General features: G+C 36.9%; 1 protein-coding gene, 1 long non-coding RNA gene, 1 other non-coding gene and 1 pseudogene across 5 annotated transcripts; 2 read left to right on the forward strand and 2 right to left on the reverse strand.

Moving 5' to 3' along the window:
- Positions 1-154: 154 nt before the first annotated feature.
- Positions 155-6192, forward strand: LOC107473651 (adenylate kinase isoenzyme 6 homolog). Of its 3 annotated transcripts, none has more exons than XM_052257462.1 (5): positions 156-606; positions 1987-2468; positions 4222-4439; positions 5493-5638; positions 5723-6192. In XM_052257462.1, the coding sequence occupies exons 3-5, from the start codon at positions 4239-4241 to the stop codon at positions 5907-5909; spliced, it is 534 nt and encodes a 177-aa protein (XP_052113422.1). In that variant the 5' UTR covers positions 156-606; positions 1987-2468; positions 4222-4238; the 3' UTR covers positions 5910-6192. The 3 variants fall into 3 exon arrangements, with proteins under 3 accessions (XP_015948720.1, XP_052113422.1, XP_015948721.1); XM_016093235.3 differs by having other exon boundaries at positions 2065-2468; XM_016093234.3 differs by lacking the exon at positions 1987-2468 and having other exon boundaries at positions 155-606.
- LOC127745378 (small nucleolar RNA Z103) lies at positions 3085-3179 on the reverse strand. Its single transcript, XR_008006575.1, has one exon. It is a non-coding gene; the product is annotated as a small nucleolar RNA Z103 (small nucleolar RNA).
- A 1253-nt stretch (positions 6193-7445) lies between the features above and the next one.
- On the forward strand, positions 7446-9284 carry LOC107473653 (uncharacterized). The gene is made up of 3 exons (XR_001589070.3): positions 7446-7540; positions 7892-8109; positions 9162-9284. It is a non-coding gene; the product is annotated as an uncharacterized LOC107473653 (long non-coding RNA).
- A 666-nt stretch (positions 9285-9950) lies between these two features.
- On the reverse strand, positions 9951-12127 carry LOC107473652 (adenylate kinase isoenzyme 6 homolog; annotated as a pseudogene).
- Between the last annotated feature and the right edge of the window lie 5092 nt (positions 12128-17219).

Below are 17219 nucleotides of genomic sequence, written 5' to 3' on the forward strand. Positions count from 1 at the left end.
CGGTCCAATCCAACGTGCAAAACCGTAAAATCAAAAATCGCTCAAGAACCGTTGAACCGGCCGGTTATCTGCAGGTCGGACCGGACCAGAACCCGACCGGTTCACAGAAAACGACATCGTTTCCTTCCTTGAAAGGGAAAAAGTTGCGCGTTATCCCCCATTCCCCCCTTCTCCAACTCCTTCCTTCATCAAACCCTAGCCTCCACCAAAGAAAGCAAACCCTAGCCTCCACCAATAGTTTTCGCCGTCTGTCGGAGTGAGAGACTGCTGCCGCCGTCTATCGCACTCAAGAACTTCCGTCTTCGTGCTCTCGGGCCTCTCGCCGGATCCTCCACGTCGGGTGCTCGCATCTCGCCGTTCTCCTCTGTGCTCGGCTGCTCGCGCCTCCCTCCGCCAGTGAGTGCTCGAGCTGTGCGTGTTGGTTGCTGCTCGTCGTCCGTGGTTGTCTCTGCTCGATTCTGCCTCCCAGCCTCACTCGAGTCTCGTCTCAGTCACTGGCATCTCGTGGTTCATCTGTCTTGTCGCCGGCGGCAGAAGCAACTCGTGGGGTTGTCTCTTGCTTCGTCGCCTTCCGTAGGGTGGTCGCCGACTCGCCGTCGACCGTTGGTGAGTCCCTGCACCATCGCTTCCCTGTTCTCTCTTTTCAGATTTCCCTTCTCCCTGTATTTTTGCATGTTGCTGAATTGCTAATCAAATTTGCCTTGTTGCTAATCTAAATGCTACTGTAAATTGGGACTTTACTTGGATTTGTTAAATTTGTTGCTGTAACTTGAATTTGTGGCTGACTTTGTTGTAATCAGAACAGAATACTCAGTCAGTGCTTGGTTGATTGGTTTTGCTTACTGCTTCTAGGCTTTGAAATCAGTTTATGATAACTGTGATGCAATTATTTAGTTGGATAACTGATGTAATTATTGAGTTCAAGAGATTGAGTTTTTGATTTGCAAGGTGATTTTTGGTTGATTTTTTATTTAATTTGGTAATGGTGTTTATGATTGGGGTTATCTGATTGTAGGCAAAATTGTGTTGTGTTGAATGGCTGAATGTTGTAGGCACTAGGCAGAATTGTGTTGTGTTAAATGGCTGAATGCTGTAGGCAGATATGGTCTTGTGTTGTGGTTAAGAGCATGCTGTTAATTTTCATTGTGTTTGGCTCCTGCTTTAGGTTAAGAACATGGTTAATGCTATTGTTGAATGATTAACTCTGCTGCTACTGCTGGGCTGTACTCTGTTTGATTGTTTTTTTATGCTGTATTGAAAAAAATTATGCTTAAACTTTGATAATTCTTTGTTAATTTATGTTAAAATGATACTAAAGCATGAGGTTTTATCTGAATGATTAAGTCTTCTCTGTTGTATTGAACTGAATTTATTTATTAAATTTTTTAGTTAAATTTAGCTAAGTTGTATCTTGTTTTGAACTGATTAAAATGAATGATGGAATTTTTATTATTGAATTTTTGTTGTTAAATCTTGTTTCCATTGAAAAAAAGAAACTAAAAGGAGAAGAAAGAAACTATAGAATATTAAGTTAATTCCCACAAATTATAAACTGTTAATATCTATTTTTGTACAATTGTTCTCTCTGTTTTAGATGTTGAGTGTTGCTAATTTCTGAAATGTTAGTGCTCAACCCCTGCACATTTGGTCTATGTTCACTTATCTTTTCAATCATTTGGTTGCCAAAGAATCAAGGAGTTTTAATTTTTATTTGTTTTTTTAATGAGCTTCAAGTCAATAAAATTATTGAATGTGACCTCTATGATGTATTGCACATAAGATGCTTTTCCATTCAAATTTAACCTTACATAAAGGACATATATATTTGGTAACAATTGTAATTGGAAGCTTTCAACTGGTACTTTCTCATGTATTTAGAGTTTTGCATATTTCTAATAAGCTTACCTGTATAAAGCACCTTATAATTTATTTATTATTCTATTCTAAAACGGTTTATCCGGTTGAACCACCGGTTGGACCGGTTAGACCAGTAAACCAGTAAATCAGTGACTAGAACGGTTTGATGACCGGTCCGGTTTTCTGAACCTTGATTTACACACATAGGCACAGCGTTGGGAGCTCACCTCAGCTCACCTCGGTTCAACGCCACCGTACGCTCGCCGCCGTCGGCGCGCTTCTCGCCTGATCCTCCGCGTCGTGTGCTCGCGAATCGCGTCTCGCCTCTCTCCTCCATCTGTGCTGTGTGCTCGGAAGCTTGCGTCTCACCACGCCTCCACCAGTGAGTGCTCGAGCTGTGCTTCTTGCAGCCGTGCAGCGTGTCGTCGTCGTCCACCATCACTGCACCCAACGCCTGGTGTGCTCCACTGTTCGCGTCTTGTCTCTCTTCCTGCAGCTCCCTGGTGAGTGCTCGCGTCTCGTCGCACCTCCGCCCCTCCCTCGCCTCTCTTCCGTGGTTGTTGCTGCCTGAACTGCTGCTCGTCGTCCACCTTCTGCCTCTGTAACAACAGGTGAGTATTTAATTTTTTTTCCAGTTTTTTTTTTCAGGTTGATTTATTGATGTTATTGCTGTGAATTTTATTGTTAATTGGTTTATGATGCTGTTTAGAAATGAATACAGCAGTGGTTGAATTGGAAGGTTGAATTTTATTGTTGATTGGTTTATTGCTGTGAATTTTATTGTTAATTTTTTGCTAATTATGAATATGATTTAATCGTTGAATATACAGTGGTTATGTTCAGTTGTTGAACTAGTTTATGAATTGGTTTTGCTGATTGTGATTTATGAATATTGTTCATTGTTGATTGGTTTTGCTATTAGTTACTTAGGTGATTGATTTATACTGGCTGGTTGGTTGGTTTTGGCTAGTAAATGCCCAGTCTTTAAAACTACTCCTTAGACAGAGTTTACGGATAGTTATTCTTATTGTTATTCAACGGTGATTAATTCATGAATTTATCATTTTAGAAATTTATTTTTTTATTTTAGAAGATCTAAACTAATTTTTTATATACGGGTTATCCACCATTGTGAAATGGCCGATGCAAAACAAAATCTTAGATATATATTCAAAAATTAAAACATCATTAGATATGAACTAATTGTTAATGTTATTATGGGAAGAGATAGATCAGAACTAATTGGCTTGGTTTCTCGAAAGAGACAAAATCGCACAATATTTTCAGCTTCGATCATCTGGAGAAACGATCATCACTTCCATCTCTATATCACTTCCTATGCACATTTTAACGATAAACCCCAATAAAAGGCAAAAGTTCATCCCAAAATAGTTGAACATATATAGTATAAAAGATCAAAGATCAGAGTATAAAATCATAACCAAACTTGCAGAGCAATTTCATTTGTTTAGAAGAATAAAAACATAACAAAAGAAGCATAAATCAGATATCAGAAAAATTTGAATTAGTATTCAAGGAGAGAAATTATGACTGTAAATAGGAATGAATGAAGCCACTTATAAAGGTGACTAAACCTTAATTTGAGCCAATTCTGAAGAAGTTTGGACCCGAATCGGATTTTTTTGAGTTCGTCACTTTGTTGAGGATATAAATGGCATTTTCTCAAACAGGGAAGCTGAACTGCTGAGGTACGTTCTGAAAACCGGTTCGATCTGCAAGCAAAACCGGTCTAGGAACTGGTGTTGAATCAGAAAATGAGAACCAATTCAGAACCGGCAACTCGGATTGACCGAAAATAGGCCGGTTTTCCAGTGAGAGAAAACGACGTTGTTTTGGATCTGGAAAAAAGACACTTACGGATAAACCCTAATTCTTAAATGAAATCCCTTCTCACTCTCCTAGCAGTGCGAAGTTCTCCAGCCTCTTTTCCTTCCGGTCGCCGTCGTAGCCTCCTTACCGCAGTGACATCCAGTTGCTTCATTTCCGTTAGGTCCTCTACTCCTCTTTGATTCCTTGCTGTGTTGTTGGTTTTTCTTATTTGTGCTGATTTGTTCGGTTTTTGTGATTTTTTTCTTACTTTTTATTTTTATTTTTTTGGTGATCGATTCTGCATCTGGTTTTGTTTTATAATTCTTAATTTTATGCCTTTTGCTATTTTAGCATGCATGATTATGTGTGTTTCCCTTGTTTATGTCATGATGATTAGTGATTTAATATTAGTTCTTAAAATATTTGTATCCCCCTGTTGTAGTTTTAATTGAATGAAGCACTTCAGAATGTAACAATCGATGTGGCATGAGCTGAAACAGGGTTCTCCAATTGAATTTCTTATTTTTTTTGCAGGTTTTTGGGTTGTAGTGATGGTGGAGGAAAGTGGGAGGAGGAAGAGGCCAAACATTCTGGTGACGGGTACCCCAGGGACGGGGAAGACTACGACATGTACTGCTCTAGCTGAAGCCACACAGCTTCGCCACATCAATGTTGGGGATTTAGTCAGAGACAAGAACTTACATGATGGCTGGGATGATGAGCTTGATTGTTTTGTCCTTAATGAAGACTTGGTAACTTATTACCCCCTTTTCTCTTTTGGTACTTAAAAAAAAAATCATTCAAATATTAAGATGCATGAAGATTAATAATCAAATTGTAAGTAAAGTTATGATCTATGCATATATATATGTTCTCTTATATGGGTTTTGATGAAGTTCTTAATTATAAATTCAATTTGTGTTGTGGATGTTCTTAGATAGTAACTCTTCCCGTGTTTATATAGCCAGTCCCAAATTTGGAAAAACAAGGAGGGTTGTATTTGACTTGCGACATTACATAAAGCTTTGTTGCATCCCTATGCATGGTCAAGATGCAAAGATGTCTTTGAATCCATGTAGGGTTATATTAGACATGTGACAACTAATGTAAAATTATGTGTCATTCCAATACATGGACATGATGCGATGACGTCTTGGATCCATTTAGCAAACCCCACCCAGTGAGAAAAGGTTTTAAGTGTTGTGTTAAAATGATGTGCATAGGTAGTTGATCAGCTGATTTCATGTAGACTATTAACTTAATGACAATGATGGTGGTTAGATGGTCAGTATCCAAGTTAAGGTGATATTATAGATAGGTTGTTCATGGAATTGGGGAAACACCCCTTCATTGATAGGAAAGATGCTTGCTGCGTAATGTTGTAATATTAATATTTGTGGATTATTTTCTAATGTCTGTTTGAATTTACTCATTGCAATATTTGGTTTTACGGGATATAAAGAACAGTTTATACACTTCTTTATAGGACACAAGTCATTTTGCTTTTTCAAAGTTGATTTCATTTCAGGTCCGACAATGTACATATAGTGTCAGGAGATATATTTCTATACTATATATTCTTTTTGCACTAATCCTTTTTATTCCTTTCTCCTCCTTTCATTCCATTTGGTACCAATTCTTTAGAATGTTCCTATAGATTTGGTATTAAGCATTGGAATATACGTGTTGTCCTATTTGGTACTTGAGATCTTAGGTAGTTTCGAGTTATATGAACCATTTATTCATGTTATCCCCAATGCTAATGCATTTCTCATCATATTGTGTTTCCTTGCTTGGTGTTTAAGGTCTGTGATGAGCTTGAGGATCAAATGGAAGAAGGGGGAAATATAGTGGATTATCATGGGTGTGATTTCTTCCCTGAGCGATGGTTTGATTGTGTTGTTGTACTTCAAACTGATAACACCGTGCTGTATGACCGCTTGAGTAGGAGGTAGGGAAGCATTTATTGAATGTTGATATTTGCTATTTTTGCTAGGGTGTTTCATCAAATTCACTTCTTTCATCTTTGTGACAGAGGTTACAATGAATCAAAGCTTTCTAACAACATAGAATGTGAAATCTTTCAAGTTCTACTTGAGGAAGCTAAAGAAAGTTACCCAGAGGACAGAGTGATTGCTATGAAGAGTGACACCATTGAAGATATTAATAGAAATGTTTCAACTTTGACGGATTGGGTAAGGAATTGGCATCTTACATCCTAGATTCCTAGTCATATAAAAAAGGGGCGAAAATGGAAAAGAAAAGATATTAATTTGTAGAAACTTTCATGTAACAGTGTGATAAAAAAGAAATATGTATTATGGATATTTATGTTGAACTTCTACATGGATATGCAGTGTTGCTGATTCGTCTTACTCGTGTCAAGTGTTATGAGTTGGTCCTTTCGGAAGAAAATACAAAAAAATACAATTTAATCTCCGAAAAATAGCAGATTAGAACGCTTGTTTCATTGAGAAATTTATGAGTAAGAACTTGCGTGGTAAATGATAGTAGTTATAGTCACGTACCATTTTTGTATTGAATAGTTGCGTTGGTTTTCCATGGTTAAAAAAAGGCAAAAATTTTTACATTCATCTGTTATTTACTTATTTAAATTAGATATCAATTTGATTCAATAAAAATTTAAAAGGCCGATTTAATTTTTGTGATATTTGGTTAACCAATTTAAATAGGAAAAGTATAGGGTACCAAATAAAAATATATTTTTTATAGCTGTGTTTAATAGAAGTGTCTTTATAGATATATTTTTTGGATATGTCTCTTTATATATGTGTTTAAAATATAATAACTAATCATTGTTGGCAATAAGTTGGCAGATAAGAAGTGAAAAAGGGTTACAGCAGAATTAACTAGGTTAATTTAGGATGTGTTTTTTTAAACAAGTGGACTTTGTCTAGCAGCCCAATAAGCTTTTGGCAGATATAGGGTACCAAGAATTGTATCCGCCAACTATTACCAACATTAAAACTAATTAAATATAATTTATTATATCAATTAAAAATTTAATAAAAAATCAAATTTTGAATAATCCCATTCAAAATTTTACCCTAATTCTATTTTGCTTCCACCCACCCATTGCTCTTTCTGCGCTGTGCCTCCTTCTTCTCCTTCCCTCCTTGGCGCCGGCGTTGCCTCTTTCTCCCTCGCCTCCCCGGTCTCCATCGCACCGAACCCCTGCCCTCGCGTCACTCTCCTCAACCGTGCCTCAGTGGCGCGTCCTCCCTCAAAGATCAGAGTATAAAATCATAACCAAACTTGCAGAGCAATTTCATTTGTTTAGAATAATAAAAACATAACAAAAGAAGCACAAATCAAATATCAGAAAAATTTGCATTGTCGTAAGGGACGTATTCAAGGAGAGAAATTGTGACTGTAAATAGGAACGAATGAAGCCACTTATAAAGGTGACTAAACCTTAATTTGAGCCAAATCTGAAGAAGTTTGGACCCGAATCGGATTTTTTTGAGTTCGTCACTTCGTTGAGGATATAAATGGCATTTTCTCAAACAGGGAAGCTGAACTGCTGAGGTACGTTCTGAAAACCGGTTCGATCTGCAAGGAAAACCGGTCTAGAAACTGGTGTTGAATCAGAAAATGAGAAAACCAATTCAGAATTGGCAACTCGGATTGACCGAAAACAGGCCGGTTTTCCAGTGAGAGAAAACGACGTTGTTTTGGATCTGGAAAAAAGACACTTACGGATAAACCCTAATTCTTAAATGAAATCCATTCTCACTCTCCTAGCAGTGCGAAGTTCTCCAGCCTCTTTTCCTTCCGGTCGCCGTCATAGCCTCCTTACCGCGGTGACATCCAGTCGCTTCATTTCCGTTAGGTCCTCTACTCCTCTTTGATTTCTTGCTGTGTTGTTGGTTTTTCTTATTTGTGCTGATTTGTTCGGTTTTTGTGATTTTTTCTTACTTTTTATTTTTATTTTTTTGGTGATCGATTCTGCATCTGGTTTTCTTTTATAACTCTTAATTTTTTGCCTTTTGCTATTTTAGCATGCACGATTATGTGTGTTTTCCTTGTTTATGTCATGATGATTAGTGATTTAATATTAGTTCTTAAAATATTTGTATCCCCCTGTTGTAGTTTTAATTGAATGAAGCACTTTAGAATGTAACAATCGATGTGGCATGAGCTGAAACAGTGTTTTCCAGTTGAATTTCTTTTTTTTTTGCAGGTTTTTGGGTTGTAGTGATGGTGGAGGAAAGTGGGAGGAGGAAGAGGCCAAACATTCTGGTGACAGGTACCCCAGGGACGGGGAAGACTACGACATGTACTGCTCTAGCTGAAGCCACAAAACTTCGCCACATGAATGTTGGGGATTTAGTCAGAGACGAGAACTTACATGATGGCTGGGATGATGAGCTTGATTGTTTTGTCCTTAATGAAGACTTGGTAACTTATTACCCCCTTTTCTCTTTTGGTACTTAAAAAAAAATCATTCAAATATTAAGATGCATGAATATTAATAATCAAATTGTAAGTAAAGTTATGATCTATGCATATATATATGTTCTCTTATATGGGTTTTGATGAAGTTCTTAATTATAAATTCATTTTGTGTTGTGGATGTTCTTAGATAGTAACTCTTCCCGTGTTTATATAGCCGGTCCCAAATTTGGAAAAACAATGAGGGTTGTATTTGACTTGCGACATTACATAAAGCTTTGTTGCATCCCTATGCATGGTCAAGATGCAAAGATGTCTTTGAATCCATGTAGGGTTATATTAGACATGTGACAACTAATGTAAAATTATGTGTCATTCCAATACATGGACATGATGCAATGACGTCTTGGAACCATTTAGCAAACCCCACCCAGTGAGAAAAGGTTTTAAGTGTTGTGTTAAAATGATGTGCATAGGTAGTTGATCAGCTGATTTCATGTAGACTATTAACTTAATGACAATGATGGTGGTCAGATGGTCAGTATCCAAGTTAAGGTAATATTATAGATAGGTTGTTCATGGAATTGGGGAAACACCCCTTCATTGATAGGAAAGATGCTTGCTGCGTAATGTTGTAATATTAATATTTGTGGATTATTTTCTAATGTCTGTTTGAATTTACTCATTGCAATATTTGGTTTTACGGGGATATAAAGAACACTTTATACACTTCTTTATAGGACACAAGTCATTTTGTTTTTTCAAAGTTGATTTCATTTCAGGTCCGACAATGTACATATAGTGCCAGGAGATATATTTCCATACTATATATTCTTTTTGCGCTAATCCTTTTTATTCCTTTCTCCTCCTTTCATTCCATTTGGTAGCAATTCTTTAGAATGTTCCTATAGATTTGGTATTAAGCATTGGAATATACATGTTGTCCTATTTGGTACTTGAGATCTTTGGTAGTTTCGAGTTATATGAACCATTTTTCATATTATCCCCAATGCTAATGCATTTCTCATCATATTGTGTTTCCTTGCTTGGTGTTTAAGGTCTGTGATGAGCTTGAGGATCAAATAGAAGAAGGGTGAATTATATGGATTATCATGGGTGTGATTTCTGCCAATGATATTTAAATATCAATCCCGCTACGTTACCAACACCATTTCTGCCAATATCTGCCAACTCTTATTTATAATTATGTTTAATGGAGGTGTCTTTGTGGATGTGTCTAATAAAAATATATTTTTTATAGCTGTGTTTAATAGAAGTGTCTTTATAGATATATTTTTTGGATGTGTCTCTTTATATATGTGTTTAAAATATAATAACTAATCATTGTTGGCAATAAGTTAGCAGATAATATGTTGGTACCCTATAATTTTCCTATTTAAATTGGTTAACCAAATATCACGAAAATTAAGTCGGCCTTTTAAATTTTTATTGAATCAAATTGATATCTAATTTAAATAAGTAAATAACAGATGAATGTAAAAATTTTTGCCTTTCTTTAACCATGGAAAACCAACGCAACTATTCAATACAAAAATGGTACGTGGCTATAACTACTATCATTTACCACGCAAGTTCTTACTCATAAATTTCTCAACGAAACAAGCGTTGTAATCTGCTATTTTTCGGAGATTAAATTGTATTTTTTTTGTATTTTCTTCCAAAAGGAGTAACTCATAACACTTGAAACGAGTAAGACGAATCAGCAACACTGCATATCCATGAAGAAGTTCAACATAAATATCCATATTACATATTTCTTTTTTTATCACACTGTTACATGAAAGTTTCTACAAATTAATATCTTTTCTTTTCTATTTTCTCCCCTTTTTTATATGACTAGGAATCTAGGATGTAGGATGCCAATTTCTTACCCAATCCATCAAAGTTGAAATATTTCTATTAATATCTTCAATGGTGTCACTCTTCATAGCAATCACTCTATCCTATGGGTAACTTTCTTTAGCTTCCTCAAGTAGAACTTGAAAGATTTCACATTCTATGTTGTTAGAAAGCTTTGATTCATTGTAACCTCTGTCACAAAGATGAAGGAAGTGAATTTGATGAAACACCCTAGCAAAAATAACAAATATCAATATTCAATAAATGCTTCCCTACCTCCTACTCAAGCGGTCATACAGCACGGTGTTATCAGTTTGAAGTACAACAACGCAATCAAACCATCACTCAGGGAAGAAATCACACCCATGATAATCCACTATATTTTCCCCTTCTTCCATTTGATCCTCAAGCTCATCACAGACCTTAAACACCAAGCAAGGAAACACAATATGATGAGAAATGCATTAGCATTGGGGATAACATGAAAAAATGGTTCATATAACTCGAAACTACCAAAGATCTCAAGTACCAAATAGGACAACACGTATATTCCAATGCTTAATACCAAATCTATAGGAACATTCTAAAGAATTTCTACCAAATGGAATGAAAGGAGGAGAAAGGAATAAAAAAGATTAGTGCAAAAAGAATATATAGTATGGAAATATATCTCCTGGCACTATATGTACATTGTCGGACCTGAAATGAAATCAACTTTGAAAAAGCAAAATGACTTGTATCCTATAAAGAAGTGTATAAACTGTTCTTTATATCACCGTAAAACCAAATATTGCAATGAGTAAATTCAAACAGACATTAGAAAATAATCCACAAATATTAATATTACAACATTACGCAGCAAGCATCTTTCCTATCAATGAAGGGGTGTTTCCCCAATTCCATGAACAACCTATCTATAATATCACCTTAACTTGGATACTGACCATCTGACCACCATCATTGTCATTAAGTTAATAGTCTACATGAAATCAGCTGATCAACTACCTATGCATATCATTTTAATACAACACTTAAAACCTTTTCTCACTGGGTGGGGTTTGCTAAATGGATCCAAGATGTCATTGCATCATGTCCATGTATTGGAATGACACATAATTTTACATTAGTTGTCATATGTCTAATATAACCCTACATGGATTCAAAGACATCTTTGCATCTTGACCATGCATAGGGATGCAACAAAGCTTTATGTAATGTCGCAAGTCAAATACAACCCTCCTTGTTTTTCCAAATTTGGGACCGGCTATATAAACACGGGAAGAGTTACTATCTAAGAACATCCACAACACAAAATGAATTTATAATTAAGAACTTCATCAAAACCCATATAAGAGAGCATATATATATGCATAGATCATAACTTTATTTACAATTTGATTATTAATCTTCATGCAGCTTAATATTTGAATAATTTTTTTTAAGTACCAAAAGAGAAAAGGGGGTAATAAGTTACCAAGTCTTCATTAAGGACAAAACAACCAAGCTCATAGTCCTAGCCATCATGTAAGTTCTTGTCTCTGACTAAATCCCCAACATTGATGTGGCGAAGCTGTATGGCTTCAGCTAGAGCAGTACATGTCGTAGTCTTCCCCGTCCCTGGGGTACCCGTCACCAGAATGTTTGGCCTCTTCCTCCTCCCACTTTCCTCCACCATCACTACAACCCAAAAACCTGCAAAAAAAAATAAGAAATTCAATTGGAGAACACTGTTTCAGCTCATGCCACATCGATTGTTACATTCTGAAGTGCTTCATTCAATTAAAACTACAACAGGGGGATACAAATATTTTAAGAACAATTATTAAAATCACTAATCATCATGACATAAACAAGGGAAACACACATAATCATGCATGCTAAAATAGCAAAAGGCATAAAATTAAGAATTATAAAACAAAACCAGATGCAGAATCGATCACCAAAAAGATAAAAATAAAAAGTAAGAAAAAATCACAAAAACCGAACAAATCAGCACAAATAAGAAAAACCAACAACACAGCAAGGAATCAAAGAGGAGTAGAGGACCTAACGGAAATGAAGCGACTGGATGTCACCGCGGTAAGGAGGCTACAACGGCAACCGAAAGGAAAAGAGGCTGGAGAACTTCGCACTGCTAGGAGAGTGAGAAGGGATTTCATTTAAGAATTAGGGTTTATTCGTAAGTGTCTTTTTTCCAGATCCAAAACAACGTCATTTTCTCTCATTGGAAAACCGGCCTGTTTTCGGTCAATCCGAGTTGCCAATTCTGAATTGGTTTTCTCATTTTCTGATTCAACACCAGTTCCTAGACCGGTTTTCCTTGCAGATCGAATCGGTTTTCAGAACGTACCTCAGCAGTTCAACTTCCCTGTTTGAGAAAATGCCATTTATATCCTCAACGAAGTGACGAACTCAAAAAAATTCGATTCGGGTCCAAACTTCTTCAGATTTGGCTCAAATTAAGGTTTAGTCACCTTTATAAGTGGCTTCATTCGTTCTTGTTTACAGTCACAATTTCTCTCCTTGAATACGTCCCTTACGACAATGCAAATTTTTCTGATATCTAATTTGTGCTTCTTTTGTTATGTTTTTATTCTTTGAGGGAAGACACGCCACTGAGGCACGGTTGAGGAGAGTGACGCGAGGGCAGGGGTTCGGTGCGATGGAGACCGGGGAGGCGAGGGAGAAAGAGGCAACGCCGGCGCCAAGGAGGGAAGGAGAAGAAGGAGGCACATCGCAGAAAGAGCAATGGGTGGGTGGAAGCAAAACAGAATTAGGGTAAAATTTTGAATAGGATTATTCAAAATTTGATTCTTTATTAAATTTTTAATTGATATAATAAATTATATTTAATTAGTTTTAATGTTGGTAATAGTTGGTGGATACAATTCTTGGTACCCTATATCTGCCAAAAGCTTATTGGGCTGTTAGACAAAGTCCACTTGTTTACAAAAACACATCCTAAATTAACCTAGTTAATTCTACTGTAACCCTTTTTCACTTCTTCTTACAGTGGAGACACACCCCCACTCCCCATCTCCACTTGCAGTGCCGCATAGCACGCCGGATTGCTGTCTTCGCCGGTCGCATTCGTCAACCGAATCAACGCCGCCGAGAAACCAGTTGCCACCACTAACAAGCACGGTCTCTCATCCGCAAAAGTGACACCCGGCCGACAGATGCGTCTCTTCTCCGCTGGACCAGCCGACAGTACGTCTGCTTGCTCTGCCTCCACGCACGCCTCGTTGAAAATCTCCCTGTCCTGTTGAAGCACCACCATCCCACTTCATCTCTTGTATCTGACCAGCCCTAGTCAACGCCGCAACTAGCAACGGCTCCAAGACGCGTCGCTCAGACGCTTCCTCCTTCATTGGCGCCACTGATCTAACAGGTTAGTAGTAGTATTTCATGGTTTATGTACCTAGATGTGGCTGATCTGTTGAGGGTTCATATACTTGGATTAGGTATTAATATAAGATGCATTTTGAATTTGTGGATGTTATTTTTTGTAATGTTAGAAGTTAAATTATATGAACTAATCTCAGTTCATTGTGCTTTGCTGCAAAGCTTTTGTATCCATTATTAATTGTTTTTGTTTAGAGAATCTGCAAATGTGGGATAAAAATGGGGTTAAGATAGTCTACGGAGCAAATGTTGTGCCATTTTGGATGTGTCTTTTTGGAAGTGTCTTTCCAAGATGTGTCTAACTATGAATATGTTTTCTAATTGAGGTGTCTTTTCTGGTAGTGTCTTATATGTATGTGTCTTTTTTCTCTCGTATGTCTACTAATGGAGCTGTGTAATGGATATGTCTTTCACTTTGCTATTTCTGTTTCTCTCTGCATTGCTGGATTTCTTAAAGGTTAACTTTCCTTTAGTAATTTACTTGCATTCTTTGATCATGCTAGTTATGGTGAGTTACCTCGTTTTCAAGAACCTCTATGTGTTACTCGTCTTATCACATGGACATTGATGTGTCTTCTTTTGGATGCGTCTTTTGTTTAAAACTTGTTTTGATGTGTCTTTAATTGATGAGTCTTCTAATCATCCCATTCTTTTGATCCATCAATAACTATTTTTTTATTCTGCCCTATATTCCCATTTTAGAATGTTTGTACTGATTCTTGCTGATAATGAGCCAATGGCATATCAATCTTCTCATAAAGCTTTCCTACTCTGCTGACTATTATTTTCTATGAAAACCAAACATTAAAGTTTGATTGAACTGCTTGCAGCAGCCACTTCCTACCAGCTTTTAGTTTTTTTGCTTTTCTTTTTTAATAGGTGGTGACATTTTCAATGCTGAAACAAGCTATACCCTTAATTTTGGAGCAAGAGGAAAAACAAGAATCATGAAAAAAATCAGAATTATTATTTAATTTCAGTCTTCTTTTTTTTTTTCTTTTTTTTTGTTCAACTGAATAAAAGTGTATGTCTTGAGCATAATTAGGCTTGTTGAAATGTGGATAAAAGTTTTTTTTCCATGCTCAGATTCGATACGTTGCCATTTAAATAATTGTTGTCCTCATTTTTGTTCAAAAAAATGTCCTGATGAGATTTATATAAATTTTTTGTAAATAGTTGGTTGTTTCATGGTTCACCAAGCGACAGGTGCAATGTTGCATATTGATGCTATGGTTGGTGTGTAATGTGATCACGTTCAACTTTTATGAAATGTGTCTTGGAGTTTTTTTTTTTGCGTACTCAGTTTGAATATGTTACTATACATCTAGGTGTTACACGGTTTGTCTTACAAATTCGATTATCCCAATCTGGATTTGTGTGGGTGTTTTCAGTGTTTTTAGTGTTACACGGTTTTTTGCTATCCGTTCTAAATTTACATACCTAGTTAAAATATTTTTTGAATACAGGCCAATGTCTATACATACAAGCGGTTCTTTAACATTGATTTCTACATGCAGGATATCATGAAGTTATACAGATTGAAAATAATGCTGGACATCATTCTATGTCACAAAAATACATATAGTGGAGATGCCTTGCATGCCCTTGACAGCCGTGCTCGACCTCCTGTGTTTAGGACACCATTCACAGCACCTGATACAAAGAGCATTCTACGGCGAGTTGGAGGAAAGCCGAAGAAAAGGACAACCAGAAGGAGATAAACATTGGAAGAAAAAGGCTCCATGTTACATCTGTGTTTACCTTGAGCGGCAATATCCTCACATCCTATGCTATATTTTGTTGGGATTAGATATTTTACTTGTCTTACACAATGTGACTAGTTCTTTTGGATTCCTATGCTGTTTATGGGTAGTTACACTTTTAACTTTGATGTACTTGGTAAATTGAACAATAATGCATGTCCTGTAGATATGAATTCTATCTTTTGCACATTGGTTTCGGATAATTTTGTGCACATGCTAAACAACTTCGGCGTTTTGAAGTATTTTTTTTGCCAGTGAATAAACCTATCGAGGTTCCTAGATGTTGTCTCTGGATGTCTCTACTTTTTTTAGCCATGCATTGTTAGTTATGTATTCTTCGCTGGTGGAAGTGTCTTCATATACATGTAACTTCTCCATTATGTGTATATCTTAGTCGTGTATTGTTGGCAGGTGTCTTTTCTCATATGTGTCTTCTGGGAGAAGTGTCTTTTACCTATGTCTCGTTTGATCCGTTGTTTAACTTAGGATGTGTCTTTTGAGGAAAGTGACTTACTGCTGTGAGTTCTTCGGATGTGTCTACATATGGATGTGTCCTCTGCAGGAAGTGTCTTCTGGGAAAGGTGTCTTCTGCTACGACTTTATGGAGGTGTCTATAGATGAATGTGTCTTCTACTGGAAGTGTCTTTTAGCAGTGAATTTTTTGGAGGTGTCTATAGATGGATGTGTCTTCCACTGGAAGTATTTTCTGGGAGATGTGTCTTCTGCTGTAACTATCTGGAGGTGTCCATAGATGGATGTGTCTTGTACTGGAGGTATCTTTTAGCAGTGACTTTTTAGGAGCCATCTATATATGGATGTGCCTTCTTCTAGAGGTGTCTTACACGAATGTGTCTCTTGTGTTTTCATGTAATCTCAGATGTGTCTTCCAGGACTCGCGTCAAATTCCGTCATATCTTTCCGGATGTATTTTCATGTAATCCTGGATGTGTCTTCTAGGACTCGCATCAAATTCCGTCATGTCTTCTCCAGCAACTGCAAGGCCATTCAGAAAAGGTACCATTCAATACAAAAAATACTAAAGTAATTAATTTCAAATATCTCGATTATTTTGCGACAAGAATAAGATATGTTTCACACCTCATTACTGACTTGGGGTAGCATCATCCTCTATTTGAATTTCGTCTACAGATTCTTTCTCCTATAATCGATAACCGAGCACATATCAACAAAGAAGATAAACATCGACCGTTCGACACTCATAAAAACACTTCCAACAACCACTTATCTTTTGACAATACCTATATTAAACAACCAAAACTAAATTGATAGAAAACATCAATATCCATGATCATAAGCATAAAAAAAATAGAAAAAAAAATTACTCAAAGCTGCAACCATCATCTCAACATGGGGAACAAAAGAATAATAAAACACATCACAAGTAGTAAAAGTAGCATCATTTTATGATTGTTCTAGCATAATTGAACGAAAGAATATCCACACCAATTTTAATTAAACAAACGAAATCACAACCCTTACAACAAAGTGTATCACTACTAATATCTCAACAATAAACACATAAAAAACAAGTTGCAGATAGGCATAACCACATACGCTACTAACACACAAATTACTTTGTCCACATGTGGTGTCTCATCTTCACTCAGAGACGGAACATTAAGGTCGGTGAAATTAGAATGACCACCCACATCATATGCAGTGTCATACGATGCTTCATCGCAAATTGATGGATCCATGGACGAAATGTAATACAATCACCGTCAAGGGAATTGCGGTGACCGAAAATGGGCTTGCGAGGAAGGGTCTGTGTCACAAATCGAACGGCGATTTCAGATTTAAGTTGACGTAAACGACTTGAGGACGGAGAGATTACCGGGGATGGTTGAGGATAAGAGGGTTCCGCGACACCTTTATGCACTGACGTCGTGGCTCTCTTCCACGGGGCTGTTGGTTCACTCAAGTGGGATCCGGGGGGAGAGGCGGTCACCGTCGAATGGTCACGGCGGCGTCCCGGTGACTAGAAATGTTCCACAATGGAAGGAGACACAGTCGGCGATGAGAACTAGAATTAGGGTTGCGTGATCGGGTTAGTGTCGTAGGTTACTC

The sequence above is a fragment of the Arachis duranensis genome, chromosome 2, assembly GCF_000817695.3.
Source record: "Arachis duranensis cultivar V14167 chromosome 2, aradu.V14167.gnm2.J7QH, whole genome shotgun sequence".
Taxonomy (NCBI): domain Eukaryota; kingdom Viridiplantae; phylum Streptophyta; class Magnoliopsida; order Fabales; family Fabaceae; genus Arachis; species Arachis duranensis.